The 23860-nt window shown below is 41.6% G+C and overlaps 1 protein-coding gene across 2 annotated transcripts in view; it reads right to left on the reverse strand.

The window, feature by feature from the left end:
• Window positions 1-23860, reverse strand: part of SKAP2 (src kinase associated phosphoprotein 2) — a 101303-nt gene that overhangs the window by 30218 nt on the left and 47225 nt on the right. For both annotated transcript variants that reach the window (XM_083706043.1, XM_083706042.1), the window contains exons 5-9: window positions 23274-23351; window positions 21475-21558; window positions 14676-14800; window positions 13727-13790; window positions 13110-13232 (exon numbers count right to left, since the gene is read on the reverse strand). In XM_083706043.1, coding sequence (XP_083562169.1) covers window positions 13110-13232; window positions 13727-13790; window positions 14676-14800; window positions 21475-21558; window positions 23274-23351 — 474 coding nt within the window. The remainder of the gene's footprint in view (window positions 1-13109; window positions 13233-13726; window positions 13791-14675; window positions 14801-21474; window positions 21559-23273; window positions 23352-23860) is intronic.

Raw genomic sequence — 23860 nt, forward strand, 5'->3', positions numbered from 1 at the left:
GGTTCTCTGTCTCTTTCATTTCCAAGGGGTAAAGAGGACGAGTGTGTGGCAAAACGTCGGAGGCCCAGGAAACACTAAACTTCAGAGTGACTGCCACAGCTCTCTGTGGGTGGCCAGAGATCTGCAACATTTCCAGGGACAACTTAGACCATCAGCAGGCATGGTTAGTCTCAACTCCTGCTGGCTTCGCAGGGTGGCACATCTTTTGAAAAAGCAATCAGCGGGGCTTTGAATAAAGCATTTCCTGGCACTTCCTGAAATGATTCCCCCCTGCAAGACAATAATTTGGTCCAACATAAGGAAAGCAGAGTTAATTAAACAAAGTCAAGAATAAGGTGACTGCTGAGAGAGGTCAGATGGGGTGGGTGGGTTGGATTAAAATAAGGAAAAAAATAAAGAAGAGGAAACCTGCCATGTAGTAATTATTTACCCATGAAACAGCTTTACGTAAAATGCCTTTGTTCAGTTCTTCTATGTTGTATACACTTGAAGAAAGAAAGCACCCATAAAATTAAGTCAAAGCAAACACCTGTTCTTTGAGCACACTTCCCCACTCCTCGTTTAGTGCAAAAAAAAAAAAAAAATCGGAGAAGCAAATTCATGAAAAATGAAGTTAGTCTTGACCTTACTACTTTCAGAAGACATCTCAGCATTTGCAGCAGCTTTTAAGAAATCTTGTAGAACTCATTATTTTATGCTGAACATCTCAGAGTTAAAGTGAACACTCATGTGAAAAATGTGAACTAAGCCAAAGAAAAAACACATTGAAGTCCCTTTGGTTCCGATGATACAGAGAGGGAAGCACCATTTTTGAACTTCCTTATTAAAATCAAAAGTAAAATCATGTTAATAGCTTATATTTGTTTAGCTTATATTGTTTGGCTCATGCCAAACAATTACAGTGGCACCTTGGTTTACGAACTCAATCCATTCTTAAACAAAAGTGTTCTTAAACCAAGGCGTGCTTTCCTATAGCTGCGTGGGACTCAACTTACAAATGAAACTCACTCAACATGTTCTGCTTCCAAGGCAAAGGTCACAAACCAAAACACCTACTTCCGGGTTTGAAGCATTCTTAATCCAAGTTGTTCATAAACTAAGCTGTTCTTAAACCAAGGTACCACTGTAGTCTGTAGCAGTCTGTTGCAGCAAGCAACAAATTCTTGTGGCACCTTAAAGTCTTACCTAATTTATTGTGGCATTAGTCTAAAGCAGCAGGAGGAAGATGTACACCGACACAAAATGGAAAAGAGTTGCCTCTGTTATTGTTGGTGTGGACAACAAAATACATTCTGAGGTAAACAAGGAAGTTAGAAGAGAGAATATATACTTATTGAAGCATACTGACAACTGGAAAGACCTGAGGCAACAGGTCTTTGCCTCGACTCTTTTTGAGCATCCTTACCAACACCTTCTGCTAGAGACAGACCAGCAATACTGAGATGAATAAAGAATGGCTCCTGACTAAGTTCTAGAAAGACCACACATGGAAACAGATCAAGACACAAACAACTGGAGATACCACAAGTAACACCGGGGACTCTCTGCTAACATGCACACAAATCCTAATCTAAACACTTCCTAAATCAATAGGGACCATAAACGCTTAACTTCAGAGGGCTGTGGAACCGCCTGAATGGCAAAAGGCAATTAAGCAGATCTCTGAATCATTGTTAAAACAAGTTCCAAAATGCCTGCATGTAATGGCTGATTCTAGTACTATGGATACTTTCAGACACTTTTTTAAAGCACACGATGCTTAGCTGTAGTACAGGTTGGGTTTTGATTTGACCTTTATAATGCCCTCTTGAGATAACTCCCTCTAACTTATTAGCTTCATCAGCTAAAGGTCATGAACACAGGGGTGATTATATGCACACAATTATAAGGGAGAATGTGGTGTAACAGCTTGTAATGAAACCTTAAAAGCAAACTTCTTTTTACGCATTATGGAGATTTAAACAGTTTTTCACGGGAATAAATAACATCACGTACAACCAAATCTCCACCAGGACCTACTTGGTCAAAGACTTGCATAGACTTTGCTCAGTTCAGATTGTGGCGATAATAGATAAGATCGGTCATTCCACAAGGTGAACACACACAACATTTTCCTAAGCAAATTTCCTAAGCGCTTAGTGTGTTTGGGCAATGTTTTGTTCTTGCTGATATTTCCCACTTAGGTCAGTTATCTGAGTTGCAAATACACTGAGCAACCAAAAAGTCATTTTCATACATGCTTGGTCAGTCTCCGGCTGCAAACACACTTTACATTTAAAGCACATCCCATGAAGAAAAACAAAGAATCATGGGTACTGTAGCATGTTACGGGTGTTGGGAGATGTAGCTCTGTAAACTAGAGTTCCCAGATTGTTTGGGGGGGGGGGTTTGCAAAAAAAAATAGTTCAGCCAAGAAGCTGCCTTATTCATATATTGCATTAGAGAAAATTTCAGTTCTGCCATCCAATCTGAACAGAGGTTCCTGTATCATGATTTCACCTTTATAGATTCCATTACAGGGTCAGTATTCAGAGAACTGTGAAAACTAATTCTGCAAGTCTAAAGGGAGCTCTTGCACTCGTTTCCTTCCAACTGCAGCTCTGTCTCCTGTAGTCAATGCCACATGGCAAATCGCTCTGGAAGCTGACGCAACACTCTCAAGCAGTTTGTGACATGGCATAGAGATGGGCAATTCAGTCTTGTTGTTTTAACACTCGTTGATCCAGTGCAAACACCTTTGGTGAGCCTAAGCAGGTCTTTGGATACTAGCCCAGGATATGCAAGCACAGCGGAGTCATTCTCCTTCTTGCTTCCTAGAATGCCTCCAGCTCATATTCCATATACCATTGGCTCCCAGTGCTTGGCATTTCAGCCAAATCTATATGGCATGATCAAAACTGGCAGCCACGATTGCTGGATGCGCTGCCAAGCATTCCTTCTTGGGATTCAGTCCATTCACAAATCAGAAATGCAAACAGCATACAGTCATATATGTGCCAGGCTTCTGCATTTGTTAGGCTCATGGCGGGAGGAACCATTGATTTTTCATACAGATAGATGAATTCCCTACTGGATGCCTGCCAAACCGCAAACTATAAAGAGTCCGCCATCTCAGTAATGTTTTGCCTCAACTTTAAACTAACTTTGGCCCAACTTCTCAAACATCTGTTTCCCTTGATGCTTGGCATTTGCAATCCACACTCCTAATGTGTAGACGAAGCGCCTGCAAATGTGGACTTCTGTGTGCACTTTACAGCAAGGCAGAGAGTATAAATAAATGAGAAGGTTCTGTGGGTGGTGGGACTCCACACACACACACACACACACACACACACACACACTGCAGCCCTTGTACCTGCAAGTAATCAGTGTGTTGGCACAAACAGATTGGCACCTGTCCAAAATGGCTTACCATTTAAAATAGTGGAGCTCAAGCAGGTGGAAACCATAAGGCAAAAGGAGGAACAAAATGGCTCTTATTAATTTTAACTGCTCCTCTCACAAACAGCTACTCCCAAAGATTTATGACCAGCGATTTTTCACATGTTTAGAATCACCTGGGTCAAGCCCATATGTTTTGATTTTTAAACTGACAGAAGACGGCATTCTACCTTGGACCTGCAAAGAACACAAGACACTGGAAGTCAAAACCCCTTTTAACTGAAATGCATTCTACAGGTTCAAAACAAAACGGCATGAATCCAATGGATCCATAAAGAAACAAATGTGGTTCAAAATGTTGGGGTTAACTCATTGACCGCTGGGTGTCATTCACACATGGCAACAAAGAGCAAAGCACAAAAAGTCCTGCTTCACTATAAACTGAAAACAAAATTATTCACCCCCGTGTGTTTTGTGTCTCCACATCATACCCTATATATAGATTTGCAGCAATTTAGAAATGTTTGCTCACCAAGTAGTTCAACAGATTTACATTACAAACTATAAGCTTCATGCTAAAATATAGCCAATGAATGACAAGGGTAAATAGTTTTCATAAATAAATGGCCAAGCGTGCACACACGTACACACAAAAGCCTGCAATAAAAAGTTGCCCTACTTTAAGAACAATTCGTCATACACAATATTCTGTGCCTTACGCATAATATTAGCAGAATGAAGCAGAAACTAATCATGTCATGTGACATCTCCCATGCATATCTATCGGGAGGTAGGAATCTTGATTTAAGAGTCATTCATGAAAACTAAATATCTCTAATTGTGACAAATGTGACTTGGCAACACAGATAGCATCAGAATAAGCCACTGTACCTCCTACTTTGTGAATAATTTGTGGGTTTAGAACACTGAATTTTGTTTCCTGTTCTTTGGGTAGATTCCTTTCTGAATTCAGGGGAGAGAGGGGGAGAGAGAAACCCAAAGCAAGTTGTTTCAGTGTGACTTACTACAGTAAAGGAAACACAATGCAGTTTTTTGGAATGGTTCCACAGGAAAGGTCTGGTTCCCAGATGTTTCTCTCCTAGCCGCTTTAGCCATTTTAAGTAACTAATGTTTATGCATTCCCTGCATAGACAGCACAGGGACCAGAGATTCAACCAGAGATATCATTTGCCATACTTTCATTCAGTGTCAATATAATTAGACACCGCTGCCATTTTCTGCCTGCTTGAAACTGGCATCACCACGTCCTACAAATTAGCTTGTTCCCCCCTCCCCCATCTGTACTAAAAGAGTCTAGTTTATAAACTAGCTAAAAGTTGACTCATACAACTGAAGCAAAAAGTAAGAATACATAATAGACAGCAAAAGAGCTGTTGGCCAGCACTCGACAATAATTTCAGTCTAAATTCTTCTGCAACCCAGTCTTGTGATCCCCATCTGAACCCACATACCAAGAACATAGGCTTGCACTATACCATCCCAGTTGTGGAGGCAAGACACATAGCCACAGAAAAGGGGTATATTTTCTTTCTCTTACAGCACAAGTTCAGATATCTGCCAAGTGGCTGCTGCCACTTTAAAACATGCCACTCTTTGTGGTGGAGCAAAAATTGCACTGCTGTGTTATTAGGTAGCGGCTATTCCCCTTCAGACTATTTCCAGCACTTGAAAAGCCATTAGCTTAATCTAACCCTTTTTGTGTTTACTATCCCCTAGAAAGGCACTTAGCAATTTCCTTCCCAGCGGATCCCTTAAGCTGCCTCCCCTCCACAGACATACAAAAGGAAAAAACCTGAAGCAGAGAGCTTCTAAAATATCAGGTGTACATTCTCATTCCTCCATGCATGCATACTGAAAGACATGGCAAGTGGTGATGCCACTATCCGCAGAGAGCTCAACAACAGAGGTGGACTGTGGTGGTTTTAAGGCTTCGGGTATGGCAGTGTTGAGTATGCTAATCTAGATGGGCCCATGGTCTGATTCAGTACAGTATCCTATCTTAATCATTTATTAATTTTATGCATCACCCTTCCGCCCCATGGACCCCAGGGCTTAGTATTATGGCTTCAGGAACACTCTGTGGGGCTAGCTTTTTCGGCGGCAGCTCTGTTCAAGGTGCTCTTTCATGTGCCTCCTGTCACTCATATTTGTCGCCTTCTGCACTCCAGTGTTTTGTTTAGGTACGGTGCTAACTGTACCCATGCAACAGATCGCCGATGTGGGTTTTCTCATTGGTTTAAAGCAAGAGTGGGGCAACTTTGGGCTCCATGGGCCACATCGTGAGCAGGATTGGCCTCACAGGCCAAATCTGATAGGTCAGCAGGGTTGCCCACCTGCCAAAATCCCCTCTGCAGCTTTGCAAAGTGACCTTTGAACAAGCCTCTCTCCCCTTTAAAGGGAGGCTGGTTCAAAGAGCATTTTGCTCGGTTTCTCCTTTAAATGGGTGAGAAGCAGCATGGGTGCACCCCACCTACTTAAAGGAAAAGAGATTAAATTCTGCTGCCTAGGCTGTGCAAAAGTCTGATATTCTGGAGCTCTAATGTTCAAGTTTAAGACTGTTTTGTTGCATTGCTTCTTAATCACAAGACAGCTTTGCTTGCATATGGAGAAATATTCTATTTTGGGCACATAGTGTGCCAAAGCTATTCATGAATAAACAAAGCGTTGTTAATGTGTAACATGAAGCCAGCTGTCAAAAATGTAGTCAACAGTGAAAAGGCTTCAATATAAGGAAAATTACTTTTGTCTCTCTAGAATGACAAGATTCTCCAACTTGGGATTCTCCCCCCCCCCCTCAATAAAACAGCCAACTTCTGTCACACAGCATTCACGTCATATTGGTTTTACAAATCTATAGTGTCAAAAATGTTTTCGCGTTGGTCCATTCGAAGCAGTAAAAAGGATGACTGATCAGAACGAGTAATAAGCAATCTTATTTTAATAGGAAGCAAATGTGTGGGAATATAATGCTTGATCGTTTCTCTTTTTTTACGGTTCTTTCAAAAGTTGAACTGCATGCTTATGAAGAAACCTCTCTTTTTACTGTGCAAGGGGATCGCTTTCAAAAATTACAGGAAATAAGTATTACCAAAATGCTTTAAAATGATAAAAAGCTAAATGGTGTTAATTTGAACATTAAAATGCTCATCTGCAGACAAAAGCTGCTTATGCAGGGTTCTTCCCCCTAGCCATTCAGAGGTCATGCAGAATGGCCACGAGTAGCTCACCTTGTTGCTCCTCCCCATAGTGGTGTTGCTCTAGTTTCTGGTTGCTCTAGGAACAACACTGCTTTGGGGAAGGGCTGCTGCAACATCCTCCCACATGGCCTGGGGAGGTCAACTGAGCAGCACATGGCAGCTCCCATACATCAGTAAAAATGCAAATAGGGAGACCAGAATCCTGAAAAAGTTTCACACAACAACTGTGTATGCAGTGTTAAGTAGCTAGATTCCGTTCTAAAAGGGAAAAGCTTAAAGCTATCCTGCTGTTTTGGGGCAGAAATAAGGAATTGTATTGGGAAAGCAATGTGCTCCTTGTTCGGGCTATTAATAATTGGGGTGGGGGTGGAGGATAACAAGCCACTATTACTCAGCCTAACCCACCTCACAGGGGATGCGGGTGGTGCTGTGTTCTAAACCACTTGAGCCTCTTGGGATTGCTGATCAGAAGGTCGGCAGTTCGAATCCCCGCAACGGGGTGAGCTCCCGTTGCTCGGTCCCAGCTCCTGCCAACCTAGCAGTTTGAAAGCACTCTAGTGCAAGTAGATAAATAGGTACTGCTCCGGTGGGAAGGTAAACGGCATTTCCGTGTGCTGCTCTAGTTTTGGTTGCACCAGAAGCGGCTGCCGTGCTGGCCACATGACCCAGAAAAACTGTCTGAGGACAAATGCCGGCTCCCTCGGCCTGTAAAGCAAGATGAGCACCACAACCCCAGAGTCGTCTGCGACTAGACTTAACTGTCAGAGGACCTTTTTAACCCACCTCACAGTATTATTGTAAGGGTGAACTGGAATGGGGGGGGGGGGGCGTAAGCAACCATGAGCTCCTTGGACAGTAGCCAGAATATTAATGTAATAAGAAATAGATCAGCAATGGATAGCTCAGTTGGTTAGAGCATGGTGTTGATAATGTCAACAAGGTTGCAGGTTTGATCCCCATAAGGGACAGCTGCATATTCCTGCATTGCAGGGGGGGTTGGATGAGATGATGCTCAGGGTCCCTTCTAACTTGTATGTTTCTATTATTCTAAGATACGTCACAAAGGTTTTTTGGATACTACAAAAAGCACAAGAAATGTAGTTTATTGTATCACAAGTTAGGAAAAGCTACTTTTTTTCAGGGGGTAGGATGATTATGCCATTGCATCACTTGGCAGCAAGATGCTTTGGAGCTAAACACGCTTATGGACTGAAGCTGCAAATGTCACAGGTTTTATTACATTTGTGACTGATACCAAAGTCCAATTATTGCTGACATTTGGGGTTTGGGGCTGAAATCTTGCAAAGGTCAGTGTGAACAGTGAAGTAATACTCCCTTGGAACATTTCTTAAAAGGAAAGCTGAACGGGACTCCCCCAGGCATACAGCAGCTTATGATGGCTACTCTGTGTATTACTTAGCAAAACCCAGGACAAAAGCGATAGGATATAATCTGCAACAAATGGGGCAATTATTGTATTATCTGAACAAGCAGTTTAAATTATACATGCTGGGAGAAGGGCAAATCTTGGGACGATCGCCACAAGTAGAAAATCAAATCTGAGTCTGTGCTGTGTTTTACAGTTTAATTGTAATGCCTTTTATTCAATATTTAAACAGAACATTGAGTGCTTTAGGTGGAAGAGATGCTTTTAAGTACACCTAGGGGGCTTTAACATGCCTGGTGTAATGTTCTCCCTTTAAAAGACAGACACCTCGCCCCACCCAAAACTCCCGTCTCAATATGCAACATTACAGTTTGTTTCTAAAAGTTCTATCCCCAAACAGGTTTGCTGTGTAAACGTGGGGTGGGGCTGCCATTCAAAAAGGGAAGGAATCCATTTGGCATGGCCAATGTTCCCTCGGATGCATTGAATAAGTTGCACGGTTCTTTGAATCCAGGCCAAAACAAGCTACGTTGGCTCAAGACTGGAGTCTGTGCTTCAATATTCAATTTATTTGCAAGCCTTTTAACCCAGCGTAATTCAATTCCACACAAGAGAATGTCCTTTTAACTTTCCTTAACAAAACGTAAGAACATCAAAAGAGCCTTCTGGATCAGGCCAGTGGTTCATCTTGTCCAGTCTCACTGTAGCCAAACAGATGCTTAAGAGAAGCCTGCAAAGCAAGACCTGAGCACAACAGGACTCTGCCCACCTGCAATTCCCAGCAACTGGAATATGGCCTCTGACAGTGGAGGTATGGCATGGCCGTTGTGGCTCTCAGCTGCTGATAACCTTAATCCTCTTTGGATTTGTTAAATCTTCTTCTGAAGACATTCAAGTTAGTGGCCATCACTGTCTCCTGTGGGAGCGAGTTCTATCATTTAACTATGTGCTGCATGAAATAGCACATTGTTTCACTCTGCCCTGAATCTACCAATATTCAGCTTCATTGGATGCCCACAAGTTCTAGCACTATATAAGAGATGGAGAAGAACTTTTCTCTATCCACTTTCTCTATGCTGTGCATAATTTTGTAAACGTCTATCATGTCACCTGGACGCAGGTGGCGCTGTGGGTTAAAGCCTCAGCGCCTAGGACTTGCCGATCGAAAGGTCGGCGGTTCGAATCCCTGCGGCGGGGTGCGCTCCCGCTGCTCGGTCCCAGCGCCTGCCAACCTAGCAGTTTGAAAGCACCTCCGGGTGCAAGTAGATAAATAGGGACCGCTTACCACCGGGAAGGTAAACGGCGTTTCCGTGTGCGGCTCTGGCTCTGGCTCTGGCCAGAGCAGCGATGTCACGCTGGCCACGTGACCCGGAAGTGTCTCCGGACAGCGCTGGCCCCCGGCCTCTTGAGTGAGATGGGCGCACAACCCCAGAGTCTGTCAAGACTGGCCCGTACGGGCAGGGGTACCTTTACCTTTACCTTTTTTATCATGTCACCTCTTTCTCTAAACTAAAAAAAAATACCCAAATGCTGCAGTCTTTCCTCCTAGGGGAGCGGCTCCAACTCGTTGCTTGTTTTACCCTAAATCAGCCTTTCTCAACCTGTTGTTGAACTACAACTCCCATCACCCCTAGCTAGCAAGGCCACAGCTCAGGCATGATGGGAGTTGTAGTCCAACAACATCTGGGGACCCACAGGTTGAGAACCGCTGCCCTAACTGGAACTGGGCACACTTTGTACTTTATGAGATGTTAAGCAGAGGAAACTCAGCTGACTGCAGCTACACCTACTCTGTGGAGGAAGCAAATGCCAGCCCACAAAGCAAAACCTGGAAGGAAATGAAATTATGCCTCCTAATTCTCTAAAAACTGAGAAAAGGCTCAGAGCAGCCCAAATGCAGTCTGCTTACAAATTACTGGTGTTAGTCCAAGTGAGCTCAAGGGAACTCTGGAATGCGACTTTGGCTGAGAAGCAGAGGCAGCCCAGAATCCTGGTGCTGTTGAGAATAATATTAGTCAACTGCAATAAATTTACACTGTTACCAGAAAATAAATTAGTCATCTTCCCCCTTGTAAAAACAGATTTATGGCGCAAGGTATCAATAGATTAGTCTCCCTTATCCAATAAACAGCTCCTTACTTAGCAAGAGAATTGCAACACAATCCTATGCAAGTCTATTCAGAAGTCCCATTGAGTTCTGTGGGATTTACTCCCAGGTCAATGTGTACAGGACTGAGGTCTTATCGATCTACAAGACAAGCTAAAGATTTTAATGAAGCAACAAATTGGTACTATGCATCAGTCTGAAACTATTCTGCTCTATTCAAGGGAAAAAATTGTTTCTACAGAACACCCTGGTATTATTAGAAAGAATCATAATATCTGGAAAATGTGGCACAACTCTGGGTTCTCTCTAGTCTTGAGTACCCATGTTTTAAAAAATGAATTGAAAGATTCCCCCACCTCCTTGTTTTGGCAGGAGGCTATCTTTGAAATCTATATTCCATTCTCAGCCAAGCTTGGTACAGATGTACAACTTAGCTGTGATGAAGGTGACAGGGAGAGTGTCATTTTGCAAAAAATAAATAAATGATGGCCCTTTTTACCTTTTACCTGGGTTAAGTGGGCCAATACTCATTGCTTTAAACCTACTTTAAACAGCTAACAAAGTTCAAAAGTAATGTGCACAGGACAACAGCATGGTCAATTATAGTAGAAGGGTGAGACTAAAGGGAGCAAGTCATAATTAAATTAATGTCAATATGGATACTAGGATCAAACATTAGGAAGAACTTCCTGGTGGTCCAAGCTGTTTGACAGTCTGCCTTAGAAGGTGCTGTACCCTTGGTTAGAAGTTTTTAAGGCAGATGGCTACCTATCAAGAGTGCTGTAGTAGTGAATTTCCTGCACTGGCAAGGATTTGGTTGGACTAGATAATCTTTCAAGGTCATTCTTTGATTCTGCAGAAAAGTGAGGAAAATGCAAAACACCTGCCACCACGAGAACTGCTGTAGTGATTGGACAATTGAGGAAAGACAGGGAAAATGCCCCTGTGAGGAATGGGTACTAATAGTAATGGAAAATCATGTCCAAAAAACATGGAGTAAATTGCACCTGATGTTTGACAGCACCAGCCCAAATTGCTTACATTTGGGTAAATTTTATTCAGTCTTGAAGCCTGTTGAATGTAATGTAGTAAATGTAAAATACTGTGTATTTTTCCACATCTACTTCCATAATTCATCGGGAATTTACTTTAATAAATCTGCCTCCCATTATACCTGCCATTTATTTATTTTTTCACTGTTTCTGAATTAGAGCTAGTTTTGTAAATTGGACCTAATACTCCTCCTGTTAGGCCAACAGCTGGCATTAACTTTTCAAACTTTGCGCAGTCTCTTAAGTGATCCATATCATGTCAATAAATGGTTAAATATCTGTCTCACTCGGCAATACTAGGGGGAAAGGATCAGTGCTCAACCCATATCCTATTGGATAGCATGACTTAATTATGACTTCTTTTGATATTTTTCAAAGTTCAACCATTCCAAAACAGTCCCAAAGCTTCATATTACCCAACAGCTCTTTCTTTTCAAACTGTGCATTATTGCATTGTGGTCAGTGGTGAGAATTCTGGGCTCTGCCTATCTTGAAACTTTCTCCAAAATAAGTAAGCATCTCTAATGCAAAGATTAATCTTAATAATTGATACATTCCAACTATTGGGTAGATTTCAAATTTGCAACATACCCTGTTTTGATGATGATGATGATGATGATAAATTGAATTTATATTCTGTCCTATACCTGGGGGTCTGTTTGAGATCTGTTACTGTGTTTCTCATTAACCAAGTTTTAAAATGAGCTAACATAGCAGCACACCGCTTGATACGGAGAACACCTGCTAATAAAAAGTCTAAAAGTCTACAATAGTTTTCAGTCTGTTTCTTTCCTTATGCACTGAACTTATTACAGCTATATTTTCTAGGGAACCAAAATATCTGAAACACATCAGATGGAAGTAATTTTTATTTACCAACTTACCTTCTGATAGCATTCTTTTATTCTAGAGCAGGCATGGCCAAACTTGGCCCACCAGATGTTTTGAGACTACAATCCCCATCATCCCTGACCACTGGTCCTGTTAGCTAGGGATGATGGGAGTTGTAGTCCCAGAACATCTGGAGGGCCAAGTTTTGCCAAGCCCGTTCAAGAGCTATACCCCACTCTCCCCATTACATTTACAGTAATAAGTGTTGCAGCTCTCTATATTCAAGATCTCTTTAAACCGCAGCAAGGAGGACACCTCATTTCCATGTATTTACATCCCTACAGACCCTGTCCTGCCACTTTCTTCTTACTGGAGTGAGGTTCAGCACTAGGTGCCAAAAATAAGGTTTGAATGAGATTTACATCTGGGCGTCAAGATGCAGAAAAACTTTTCTGTAACTGAAAAATCCAGAGAAGAAATCATGGCACGATCAGATTCATGCTGGATGCAATTAGAAAAAAAACAAGCCAAGCCCCACGCCAAACCTTTGTTGACAGTTCCTCTCTACAACCCCAGATATGAAACAAAAAAACCACACATCCTGTGCTTATATGCAGAGATTATGAGATCATAGTATGAGGGAACATACTGATAAAAACAGAGAGTGTGAAGAAAAATGGTTAATGCAAGTGACACCACGAATAAAGTGGGCAGGAATGAGTGACTGTGTTGGTGAGACAAAGCTGTAAGGCACGTCAACGTTTTAATTAAAAAATTATGTAGCAGAGATGATGCTAACGAGCCAATAATCTCAAGAGACCATTTCTACAATTCCTGTCTAGTTTCAATGCCCTTATTAGCTCAAAGTGAATAGTTCTTTTAAACCTAGTAAAAAACAAAGCCACCACACTTCTTTAAATACCACAAGTGTTTAGCATTAATCATGGAAGACCATGTGGAACTGAGGCTGACACACAATGACTCACCTAAGACCAGACAGTTGAGCTTGGTTCAGGTCTGCCATAGCCAAGAACTATCTGCTAGAATCAATTCTTTCCACCAACCCTTTCTGTCCCTTCAGAGCTCTACACGGCATCTCCATTATGCAACCCAGGCTCTCCCCATCCCAATACCTGGAAGTTCTTCATAAATATCTTCATCTGGCTCTGTGCTTGGCTGTTGAGAAGGAACGCCACTTTCCTCAATGTCATCATATTCTTCTTCATCCTCCTCAAGAATATCTTCAGATCCCATGTCTGTTCAGAAGAATGCAAGGGCTATTCAACAGGTACCCACACAGTGAACACAGCCACAAGGAATGCAAAAGAAAAGCAAAATAATTCTGACGCTTCCATTTTAAATCCAAGGAAATTCAATGCCCCAGTTCTAGCTTATTAAGAGACGCCTCTGAAATGCAGATGTGACTGTTTTTATTTAGCTAGCACCAGCTGAATAAAAACAGGCACATCTCTATTTCAGTGGAATTTAACTCAGTAGCATGTCCTCAGCTTATTACTATGTATATTTCTTAGGAAGCAAGTCCAGCCGAGTCTACAAGAACTTATACCCAAGTGCACAAAGTATTCCTTATTCACACTCACACAGAAAGCTGAAATCAGGAAACGTGTTACACAAAAAATGGCCACAATGAAATGCCAAGATCAATAAACAGAAAATCTATTAGAAAGCGATAACGATTGAAATTCCAACATGCACTGTAAACAAAGGCTCTTTTCAACAACTGGCTTACCTCGTATTGCGTGTCTCAACGTCTTTACCCATTCCACAGCTTCCTTGGAAGTAGCAGCTGTAAACTGTTCAAAAAGTTGATTTTAATAGTAGGAATCATGAGCATAAAAATACAGCCAGCACAGTATCAGTAATGAAAAGAAAGTAACATTCTTGTCACTTCTTCAAGGCACCATTAGCAATTCTTTACATGTCTTCTGGTACTTTTCTTGCAAGGATGCTTCTTATAATGTACAGTTAATTTTGACAAATTTACGTAATTGAAGCAGAGGATGATGGATTTGGAACTCTGATCAGCAGCTGGCAGCTGTGCAGAAAAAAAAGCTGCTTCTCTTCATCAATGTCAAAAGCAGGACTGATGAACAAAATTCGCCCTTGACAATTAGAAGACACCCATGAATTTCTTTAGACTGCTGGGTACAGTTTTCTTAAAAATGTTCTTGTCAGATTCCAACACAGTACCTGACAACTTAATTAACTGGCTTTCAACTGCAATCTCAGATATTTAAAACTTATTAAACTTACATTCCACACTGATGCCTAGCTGATAGATCTTGAATCACATAGCTGATATGTGCCTTTAACTTAGATTTCCTTCCCTGTCCTCTAAGCAATACAAGATATGTTTAACATTTGGGGGTTTTATATATATAATATTTACATTATTATTCATCCAAGAGCAGACCTATTAGATAATAGATATTTAAATATAAGCTGTGGAATGGAACAGCAGATAAAAATGGTATATTGGTTGTTCTTATCCAAAAAGATAGTATAATGTTCAATCTATTAATATACATATATATGAATTAATGTACAAGGTAAGCAAATCAAGAGTTACTTTTTCTTGAACATGTCAGGAGTTGTTTTATTGAAATGTTAATGTCTTCATAACTGGAACAGTAACAGTTTTTATCAATTTAATTTCAAGATGACATAAGAAGTCCAACCTGATAAATGCGTTTATCAGGAGCAGCGATTTCAAAACAGCAATCTTTCTTTCCATCCTTCCGAAGGGTATTATTCATTCTGACGGTGTAGCCATCTATAGCAAATTCACCTTTCTGTTGTTTGTCTGTCGCAGATAAAAAGCAAAGATAGAACTTCATTTGCAACGCTGAATGTGAATGGCACGGCAGGTTATCATTTATTCAGATTTTGTTTTCCATTTCATGAATATTCGAGAGAATAGGTTAGACGTTATTAGCCGCATGGTTTAGGTGATGCTATAAGTGATAAAAAAAAGAGAAAAGCCTCTCCTTTAAAGAGAAGGTACAAACAAAGCACATTTTTATGAAAGCTGCCTACAGAATCCCCCAGGATGATACTTACAGATGGTCACATTTAGTGAGAAGTACATGCAATGATTTCTGTACCCAGGGAGAACCAAGAACTGGAACATGGAACTTGCAAGACAAGTGCATCATAAATCAGTGTCTCTTTCTGGTTCAGTAGCCACTGGAAAAATCTGTCCAGTGAAGAAGAACTTACTGATCTCCTTGGTACATCTGCCCCACTATTGCATCTCAAAAAAGAAGAAGTGAACTTCAGAGGCTGTTAACAACAACTGTAAAAAGGGGTTCTTCACCTACTGACCAATGTGAAGGAATCTAAAGGAGCCTAGAAAATGCTCAGCTTATTCTGACTTCTTCTGAAACAACCCAAAAGCCAAGTAGCAGTATACACAACCATTTCAAGATAAAGGTACCCTCAGGACAAACAGAAAATTGGTTTGGAGACCTCTTTGCATAGCCTTCTTAACATATTAAGCTATGGTCTGGGGAAAAGGGTGAACACTAAACAGGGTTGAAGTATACTGACCACCCTGCTATTTAGATAAAAGCAAAGCAAGCTAGGAAACTTCTGAGAAAGCTCTCACAAATTTGAATATCTATCAGTATAATGTTCAGGGCCTACACGTGCAAAGTACACTGGGGAGAAGCAAAGAAGCATTGTGCACATTATTCTTAGCCAAACCATGGCTTAGTACAAACATGCAAGCTGCTAACGAGATTGAGGCCACATTGCACTCCTATGAGGTAAACCAGCCCATGGTTTAGCACATTGTCCAAACCCACCTATGCTTGCAATTTGTCCATGAGCTTTGGCCAACGTTTGTTCTATGGCTTACCACTTGTGGCTTTTCAAACCAAACCATTGCTGAGCTCGGAGCAGCCTTGCAGCAGCAGGACCAAAGAAGGAGCAATGCAGCAGGGATCTCTCTGGGAACGTCCGCATTTGCACTAAGTCATGAATTGGCTTAGCGTCACAATACTAACCAGTTCAATGAGTGAACCAGTATGTTTCCAAGCACAATTCAAAGTGTTGGCGCTGACCTTTAAAGCCCTAAATGGCCTAGACCCAGTATACCTGAAGGAGCGTCTCCACCCTCATCATTCTGCCTGGACACTGAGGTCCAGCTCCGAGGGCCTTCTGGCTGTTCCCTCACTGCGAGAAGCGAAGTTGCAGGGAACCAGGCAGACAGTCTTCTCGGTAGTAGCACCTGCCCTGTGGAACGCCCTCCCATCAGATGTCAAAGAAATAAACAACTATATGACATTTAGAAGACACCTGAAGGCAGCCCTGTTTATGGAGGTTTTTAATGACTGATGTTTTAATGTATTTTTAATCTTTTGTTGGAAGCCGCCCAGATGGGCACGGTAGAAATAAATAAATAAATAAATAAATAAATAAATAAATAAATACCAATATACATAAGCTAAGTGCCCTGCATTTTGCAACAACACCATGCAAACCATTCCTGGGTCTAAATAATCAAAAGGAAAACATTTTAACATGTATCAGGAAATAAATAATCTCCATTAAACTTGTGGCATGCCCATGTTGTACTAGCTCCAATTGACTAGAGGAATAGTTAGAACTGTTCTGCTTTAATTCACCAGCAGGTTTCCATGAGATCTAATGCCTGGTGCCAAATCCTTAATATCCCCCTTTTCTTTAAAATCAGCACATTTCTAGACCTCTTAGGAGGGTTCTGATCATGCCTTTGAAAATGTGCAAAGTCTTACAAAGCTCCCAATTGCCACTCGTTCACGCAAATTCTGCAAATGCTCACATATCTATTTCAGAATAAAACCGCAAAATGGTCAATAATATAGGCAAAAGAGTGCCTATATTCTTGACTTGAATAATTTACGTTGAGCATAGAATCCAAAGTCTGTTAGTGGAGATTATTATCAGTCTAATGCGTATCTGAACTAGTAAAGCGTACAGATTGAAGAAGTAGCAAATGTGGCACCGCAGGTCTGTATCAGGGAGGATTGCAGATTATATCTCAGACTAAGGTGGCAGGGAGAGAATTTTGCTGCCTAGGAGGTGAACGGATATACAGGATAGCTCTTCACAATAGAGGAAGGCTGAAGAGTTGACCATTCCAATTCTAGAAATGATAACCTGGGATGCCATTAATATAACGTGAGAAAGTAAACCAGGGCCTGCTATATATATCTCCTCTTGCAAGAACTACAAATCACTTAACAAAATAGGCAGCAATTTTTTAAAAAGTTGTCAATAGGTTGTTTTTTTTTCACACAATCAAAACCATGTTGTGTGTAGCCAGGGGATGTCACTAGGGTAAACTGCATAGCTAAATTCAAAGAAAACTAAACACAAAGAGGGTTAGATAAAGCCATGAGTGACAGGGTCACCAGTGGCTACCAGACTGGATGGCTAAGGAGTACAAACATGCTCAGAGTCACCCCAAAAACCTACAAGTACAAGAAGCTGGAAGGAATGAGGGAAGTTGCCCTGTGACTTCTCTTACATTTCCTCAGACATAAACGGTGCTGCCTACTACCAGAAACAGCTGTTTTGTCCTTAAGGTAAGAGCATCTACTGGCAGGCAGCCGATAGAGCTAAACTTGGTTTACTGGCAACGGTATCCACATACAAAGCACACTCAACCTTCTTACAGAAGTTCATTGATAGGTAAAATGGTAAAGGACCCTTGGAAGGTTAAGTCCAGTCAAAGGCGAATATGGGGTTGTGGTGCTGATCTCGCTTTTAGGCCGAGGGAGCTGGTGTTTGTCCACAGACAGCTTTCTGGGTCATGTGGACAGCATGACTAAACCGCTTCTAGCGCAATGGAACACCGAAATGGAAACCAGAGCGCACGGAAACACTGTTTACCTTCCCACCACAATGGTACCTATTTATCTACTTGCACTGGTATGCTTTCGAACTGCTAGGTTGGCAGGAGCTGTGACAGAGGAGCAGGAGCTCACCCTGTTGCGGGCGTTTGAACCGCCAACCTTCTGACTGGCAAGCCCAAGAGGCTCAGTGGTTTAGACCACAGCGCCACCCTCATCCCTAAAGTTCATTGATAATACATTGGACATGAAGCAAAACTCAAAGCAATTATTATCTACAAAACCTTCATGACATGCCTGGGAAAAGTTCAGGAAAGGGCTCTTTTCCTTTCCAATGGATATAATTTAATTATATTTTGCAGAGGGCTGATACAGCAAGAGTGTGCATGCAAATATGCTTTCTCTCCTCTCTCTGTGTGTGTCTTTGCTCAAAATTGCTAATAATACTAATACTAATACTAATACTAATACTAATACTAATAATAATAATAATAATAATAATAATTTATACCCCGCCCATCTGGCTGAGTTTCCCCAGCCACTCTGGGCGGCTTCCAATCAAGTGTTAAAAACAATACAACATTAAATATTAAAAACTTCCCTAAACAGGGCTGCCTTCAGATGTCTTTTAAAGATAAGATAGCTGCTTATCTCCTTCACATCTGAAGGGAGGGCACCACTACCAAGAAGGCCCTCTGTCTGGTTCCCTGTAACCTCACTACTCACAATGAGGGAACCGCCAGAAGGCCCTCAGCCTTCTCAGTGTCCGGGCTGAACGGTGGGGCTGGAGATGCTCCTTCAGGTATACAGGATTTATCTGTATACCTGTTTCTTCGCTCACACATAGATGGCGGGGAGATCTGTCACAGGGCTATATCACAGTGCTATATCATCCAAAACCAGTTTGAAGTCCATATCATGATATTGGTTTCATAATTTTTGACCTGGCAATATGTCACAAATCATTATGTGTGTGTGTGTGTGTGCATGCGCGCATGCGCTATACAAAAATCACAATGCAGAAAAAACCACAAAACCAGCAGGTGCCTCTCCATAGCTCCATTCTTATTTCAGACACTGAGATATATCAGTTTATCGTGATGTTTAGCTGTTGATATATTGCAATGTTGAAAACCAGATATTGCCCGGCCCTAGTTGTCACCTTCCAAACCCTGGAAGCCTCTCCCTTTCAAGAAATTCAAGAGACACCTTGAACTATTTCCTAACTATTAGCTCCATTGACAAACATCTACTAGTCAATCTGGACCATTAACAACAAAATGTATGGCCAGCCAGCAGCTATAACAATAATTACTTGTAAACAACAGAATTAAATGGTGCTGCTAACATTCTTGCAATGGCCTTTGAAAACAAATTTTGCAATCAAACTGCCTTCCTAATAAGACTCACAGTGGAATCCTAGTAAAGATTCATCTTCAAGCTGCAAGTAGTTCCAATTCAGCCGAGAATCATTAGAAATTCAAAAAGCAGTTAACCATTTTCTGTAATAAAAAGTTCAGTAGATCTGGGTTCTTTTCTACCTCAAGGGAAACTCCAATGCTATAATTATGAATCAAAATTATTTTTCTGCCTCTGAATGCAGCCCTAAACATTTTTTTTAACAGGCAGTGCTGTAAGGGCATTCTCCGAAACACCTGCTACAATATAGATGGGAAATGGACCTGTGCTGAAACAAGGGAATGTCTTTCACTTTTTATGGTAGTCACTAGTTTGAGCCTTCTTAATTGTTTTTCTTTAGTCTTACTTGAACTCTGCTTATGTCACAAGGCAACCTCAATGAGGAGGACAGATCTACAGGTCATGCCTAAATAACATGAGTTCTCTGCCATGTATGATTGTTAAGAAACAGATTTCCTTAACTTCACAATCTAAACTGTCTGCTCACACAGTGCTTCTACAATTAGTGCTACTGCAGTTGTTAAAAAACATCCTTGAGCTAAAGGATGTTTGCCAAGTGCCAGATTTGGTATTTCCTGAATAAGACTTCTGCACAAGAGACACAAAGAGTGCTAGCATAGCAAACATCTCAGAAAAGGAACAGCTGGCCTTTAATATTAATTAATTTGATGTTTACACTGCACACACACAGATGTGCGCACACACATTTCTGGAGGTGTCCCCTTCATCAAATCTATGTCTAAACACACAACAGAACTCCTAGAAGACAACACTCCTTTCCCATGTATGTTTAGTTTGCTGTGTATATCAGTCCACTGTGGGTATATAACCATTCTCAGATTTTTGTAGTAATCTAGAAGCAGAATGTATTGGTGTGCATACTAATGTCAGCTTTTGGGGTGGTCTTAATTTTGCAGCACACCTCATGACATATCTATGAAGAGTCTCTCTCTCCCTCAAACTTTTGTATAGCAACTAGTGTGTCTTGGTGTACAAGTAACTTTTTGGGTTGTTTTCAAGCAACAACCATTTGGAGGCACACTCCCCAATAATTTCAACAACATGTGTACCAAGTACAGTGGTACCTCAGGTTAAGTACTTAATTAGTTCCGAAGGTCTGTTCTTAACCTGAAACTGTTCTTAACCTGAAGCACCACTTTAGCTAATGGGGCCTCCTGCTGCCGTTATGCCACTGGAGCTTGATTTCTGTTCTCATCCTGAAGCAAAGTTCTTAACCTGAGGTACTATTTCTGGGTTGGCGGAGTCTGTAACCTGAAGCGTATGTAAGCCGAGGTACCACTGTATGCTCAAAGCAGTGGGGTGGCAGTTCCTGGGCACACTGGCCATTTTGTACATGTGAAAACCACAGATAAAGCCAGCAAGAACATGCTGGCAACAGGCTACAATGGAGGCAGGTGGTTCTTGAGCCCTGTCTATAAAGTCCTGGCTGCCGTTATTAGTTATTAAGAAATGAATTCGTGAGATGCAGGAGGAATTGCAGGAGACTGAAGTATTTGGAAGAGAGCACTAGATAGCCCAGTGGGCACTGCTCACTTTTGTGAAAGTTGCCAGTGTGCACATGCCAACTCATAAATAAGAACTGCCTCCAGTTTTTTAACTACTGCAACCAACCATCTTTCATCCGACTTCTCTGAAATTCAGAAAAGATCTGCCCCTCACCCAAGAGATCTTCTCTACAAAATTTCACAATTATAGGACAAACCACTTTTGAGAGGGGTTATATAATAAACAGCAATTTTAACATGGAATGAAACACATCTTAAGTATAGAGGTGTTCCCACAATGCAAACTGTTCTGCCTTGCAAATTCAAGATTGTCATTAATTTCATCTGGAACTAAATTGAGACAAGAAGATGGTAAACAGGTACGAAACTTCAAAACCACTTACGGAGGGGAGGAGAGAAGAAGAAACAACAAAGGAAACTAAGTGGGGATAATGCTAAGGCATCTTGAAAACTGATCAAAGTTGGGGGGGACGGACCTATCTGAAATTCCAAAGGAAAGAACAGAAGAGATAAGACAACATATAGCAGATACAGTACATTCACGCCATCTGGAAACACAGAGACCATTATACAAAGGCCATGAATGTTGCACGGGAATCCGGAATGCCTCAAAACAAAAGGGCGACCCTAGAGGTCTGCAAACAGTCAACCGTATTGCACTGGATTCTAAGATAAACCACAAATTTTTACAATACCTTTGTCACTTCCATAATAGTAGAAGACTGTTGGAGTCAGAGCACACCACCGCTTTTGCCACTCAAAGCCAAGAAAGCTGTGGTCTGCAATTAACACAATGTGTATTAGATGGGCATTCTACACAAAATTCAGTAACACACTTCATAGCTGTTTCCATTACAGATTTCCTTTTTGTAAGGATGGAACTGACTTCTCAATTAAAAAGCAGAAATGTAATATTGGAACAAAAAATTTTAAGCAGTGCAAATAAACAGTAATATAGGCTTTGTTATTTCTACTGTATTTTTTGTTAGCCAAAATAAGGGTATGTAGGCAAGTATATGTGCTGGTATGTTTTGAGGGGAGAGGAGAGGAGAGGAGAGGGGATTTTCCTAAGACTTTCCCCTTTCCTTGAAGTATCAGTAGGTGGTTGAAGAATGGCAAAACTTTAGACAAGGAAAGACTAGCTATTTTTCAACTTCCAGCATAGTGAGTTAACAGTTCCAAGTACATCCTACCAAACCTTTCTTGATCTTTAAACACTGCCCCAGCTCAGTCTTGCTTTACAGCAATCTTGTATGATGGAGGGACTACAATGCATCCCCTTCAGAAGTCTAAAATTTGAAGAGGCAGGTTACGCAAATTTGCGCATCTTCATATCATTTCCAACTTAAATTTTGCTTCTGCAGCTTGTAAGGTCTTAAATCCATAAAGGGGGGGGGGGTTCCTTTTCTCAAAATAATTGCATCCAGCAGTTCAATCTACAGAATTATGCTTGGTCCTCTCTGCACTTCAAGGTGTTTAGCAATACCTACTGAATTTTGGAGTTAGTCTAGCTACAACAGGGAATGTAATTCTTACAATATATAATTGTGTTTCTTCAGGTAGGCCCTGCCCTGCATAACTGACATGGCACACACACACACACACACACACACACACACACACACACACCATTTGAATGGCAATGCCCATCCTTGGCCCCTAGGAGTTGGCTCCTATGGGGAAGAGCATAGGGATCTCTTAAAAGGTAAAGGGACCCCTGACCATTAGGTCCAGTCATGACCAACTCTGGGGTTGCGGCGCTCATCTCGCTTTATTGGCCGAGGGAGCCGGCGTTTGTCCACAGACAGCTTCTGGGTCATGTGGCCAGCATGACCAAGCTGCTTCTGGCAAACCAGAGCAGTGCACGGAAACGCCGTTTACCTTCCCGCCGGAGCGGTACCTATCTACTTACACTTTGACGTGCTTTCGAACTGCTAGGTTGGCAGGAGCAGGGACCAAGCAACGGAAGCTCACCCCGTCACGGGGATTCGAACCGTCAACCTTCTGATCGGCAAGTCCTAGGCTCTGTGGTTTAACCCACAGCACCACCTGCATCCAGGAATCTCTTAGGACTGGCTAAAATTCTCACTGTGACCTGGCATCCCGCCCCCGCCCTCACTGTAAGACTTCACAGCCCATGCTAGTTCTTGAAAGTCATGAGCTGTGGGAAAAGGGAGAAGGAAAGAGAGGTTTTCAAACATTGTAACAGGATTGCGATGATCCAAAACAATACATTCAGTCCCATGTTAATTGCAGTGCCCCACGTCTTCATGCTGTTCATCAAATTCCACCCATTTTTAAAGGACTCTTTATAGCATCCTCAAACTTTTCAGGACTCTCCAAAGAAAGCCACTCATCTCATGGCTTTAGTCTTCTGAATACTTCTTGCTATTCCACTAGCTAAGAGTTCTTCCCACCTGCGCTACCAGTGACAGTAGTTGCAATGGGGAGCAGGAGAGAGAAGCCATAATTTAACTTTTCCAAAGCTGCTTACCTTTTCTGCGTTTTTCCAGGTACCCAGATTTTAAAACACACTGAAGGTCTTGCGCTGCAACTGGAAGGAACTGATTCCCTGAAAAAAAGAGAAAAAGTAGTGGGTAGTATTTTTTTAAAGCATTGGCAAATCGTTATCAAACAGGGGGGAATATAACTGCTGGTTATTAGTGAATGTTCAGTCTATTTGTAGACATGGATCAGCCCCACTTTTAAGCCAAGATGGTGGGGCTTATAAGTGTGAAATTGTTGTATTCCATTCCCTCTTCCAGGCAGCCCTCCTTCTGTGGCTTGGGAGTAATTTCCTGTGTTTTAGGAGGAGACACACTTGGTTAGGAGCTCTCTACTTTCCTCAAGCAGCAGTGCAATTGCGGGAGACAGCATTCATAACACCAGTTCCAAAAATAGCCTAGAACAGATACTAGTTACTACACAGATTGGTGAAGTAAAGAGTGCATCTGAGCATGCCTGTCTTTTACTATAACCAAGGTCCACAAATATAAAATTAAGCACATCCCCAAGTCTTATCAACAACTGGGGTGCATCCTATACTGATGTTTAATTTTAGAGACAGCGGGCATTTTTCTT

Source organism: Podarcis gaigeae, assembly GCF_964106915.1.
Source record: "Podarcis gaigeae genome assembly, chromosome: 12".
NCBI lineage: Eukaryota > Metazoa > Chordata > Lepidosauria > Squamata > Lacertidae > Podarcis > Podarcis gaigeae.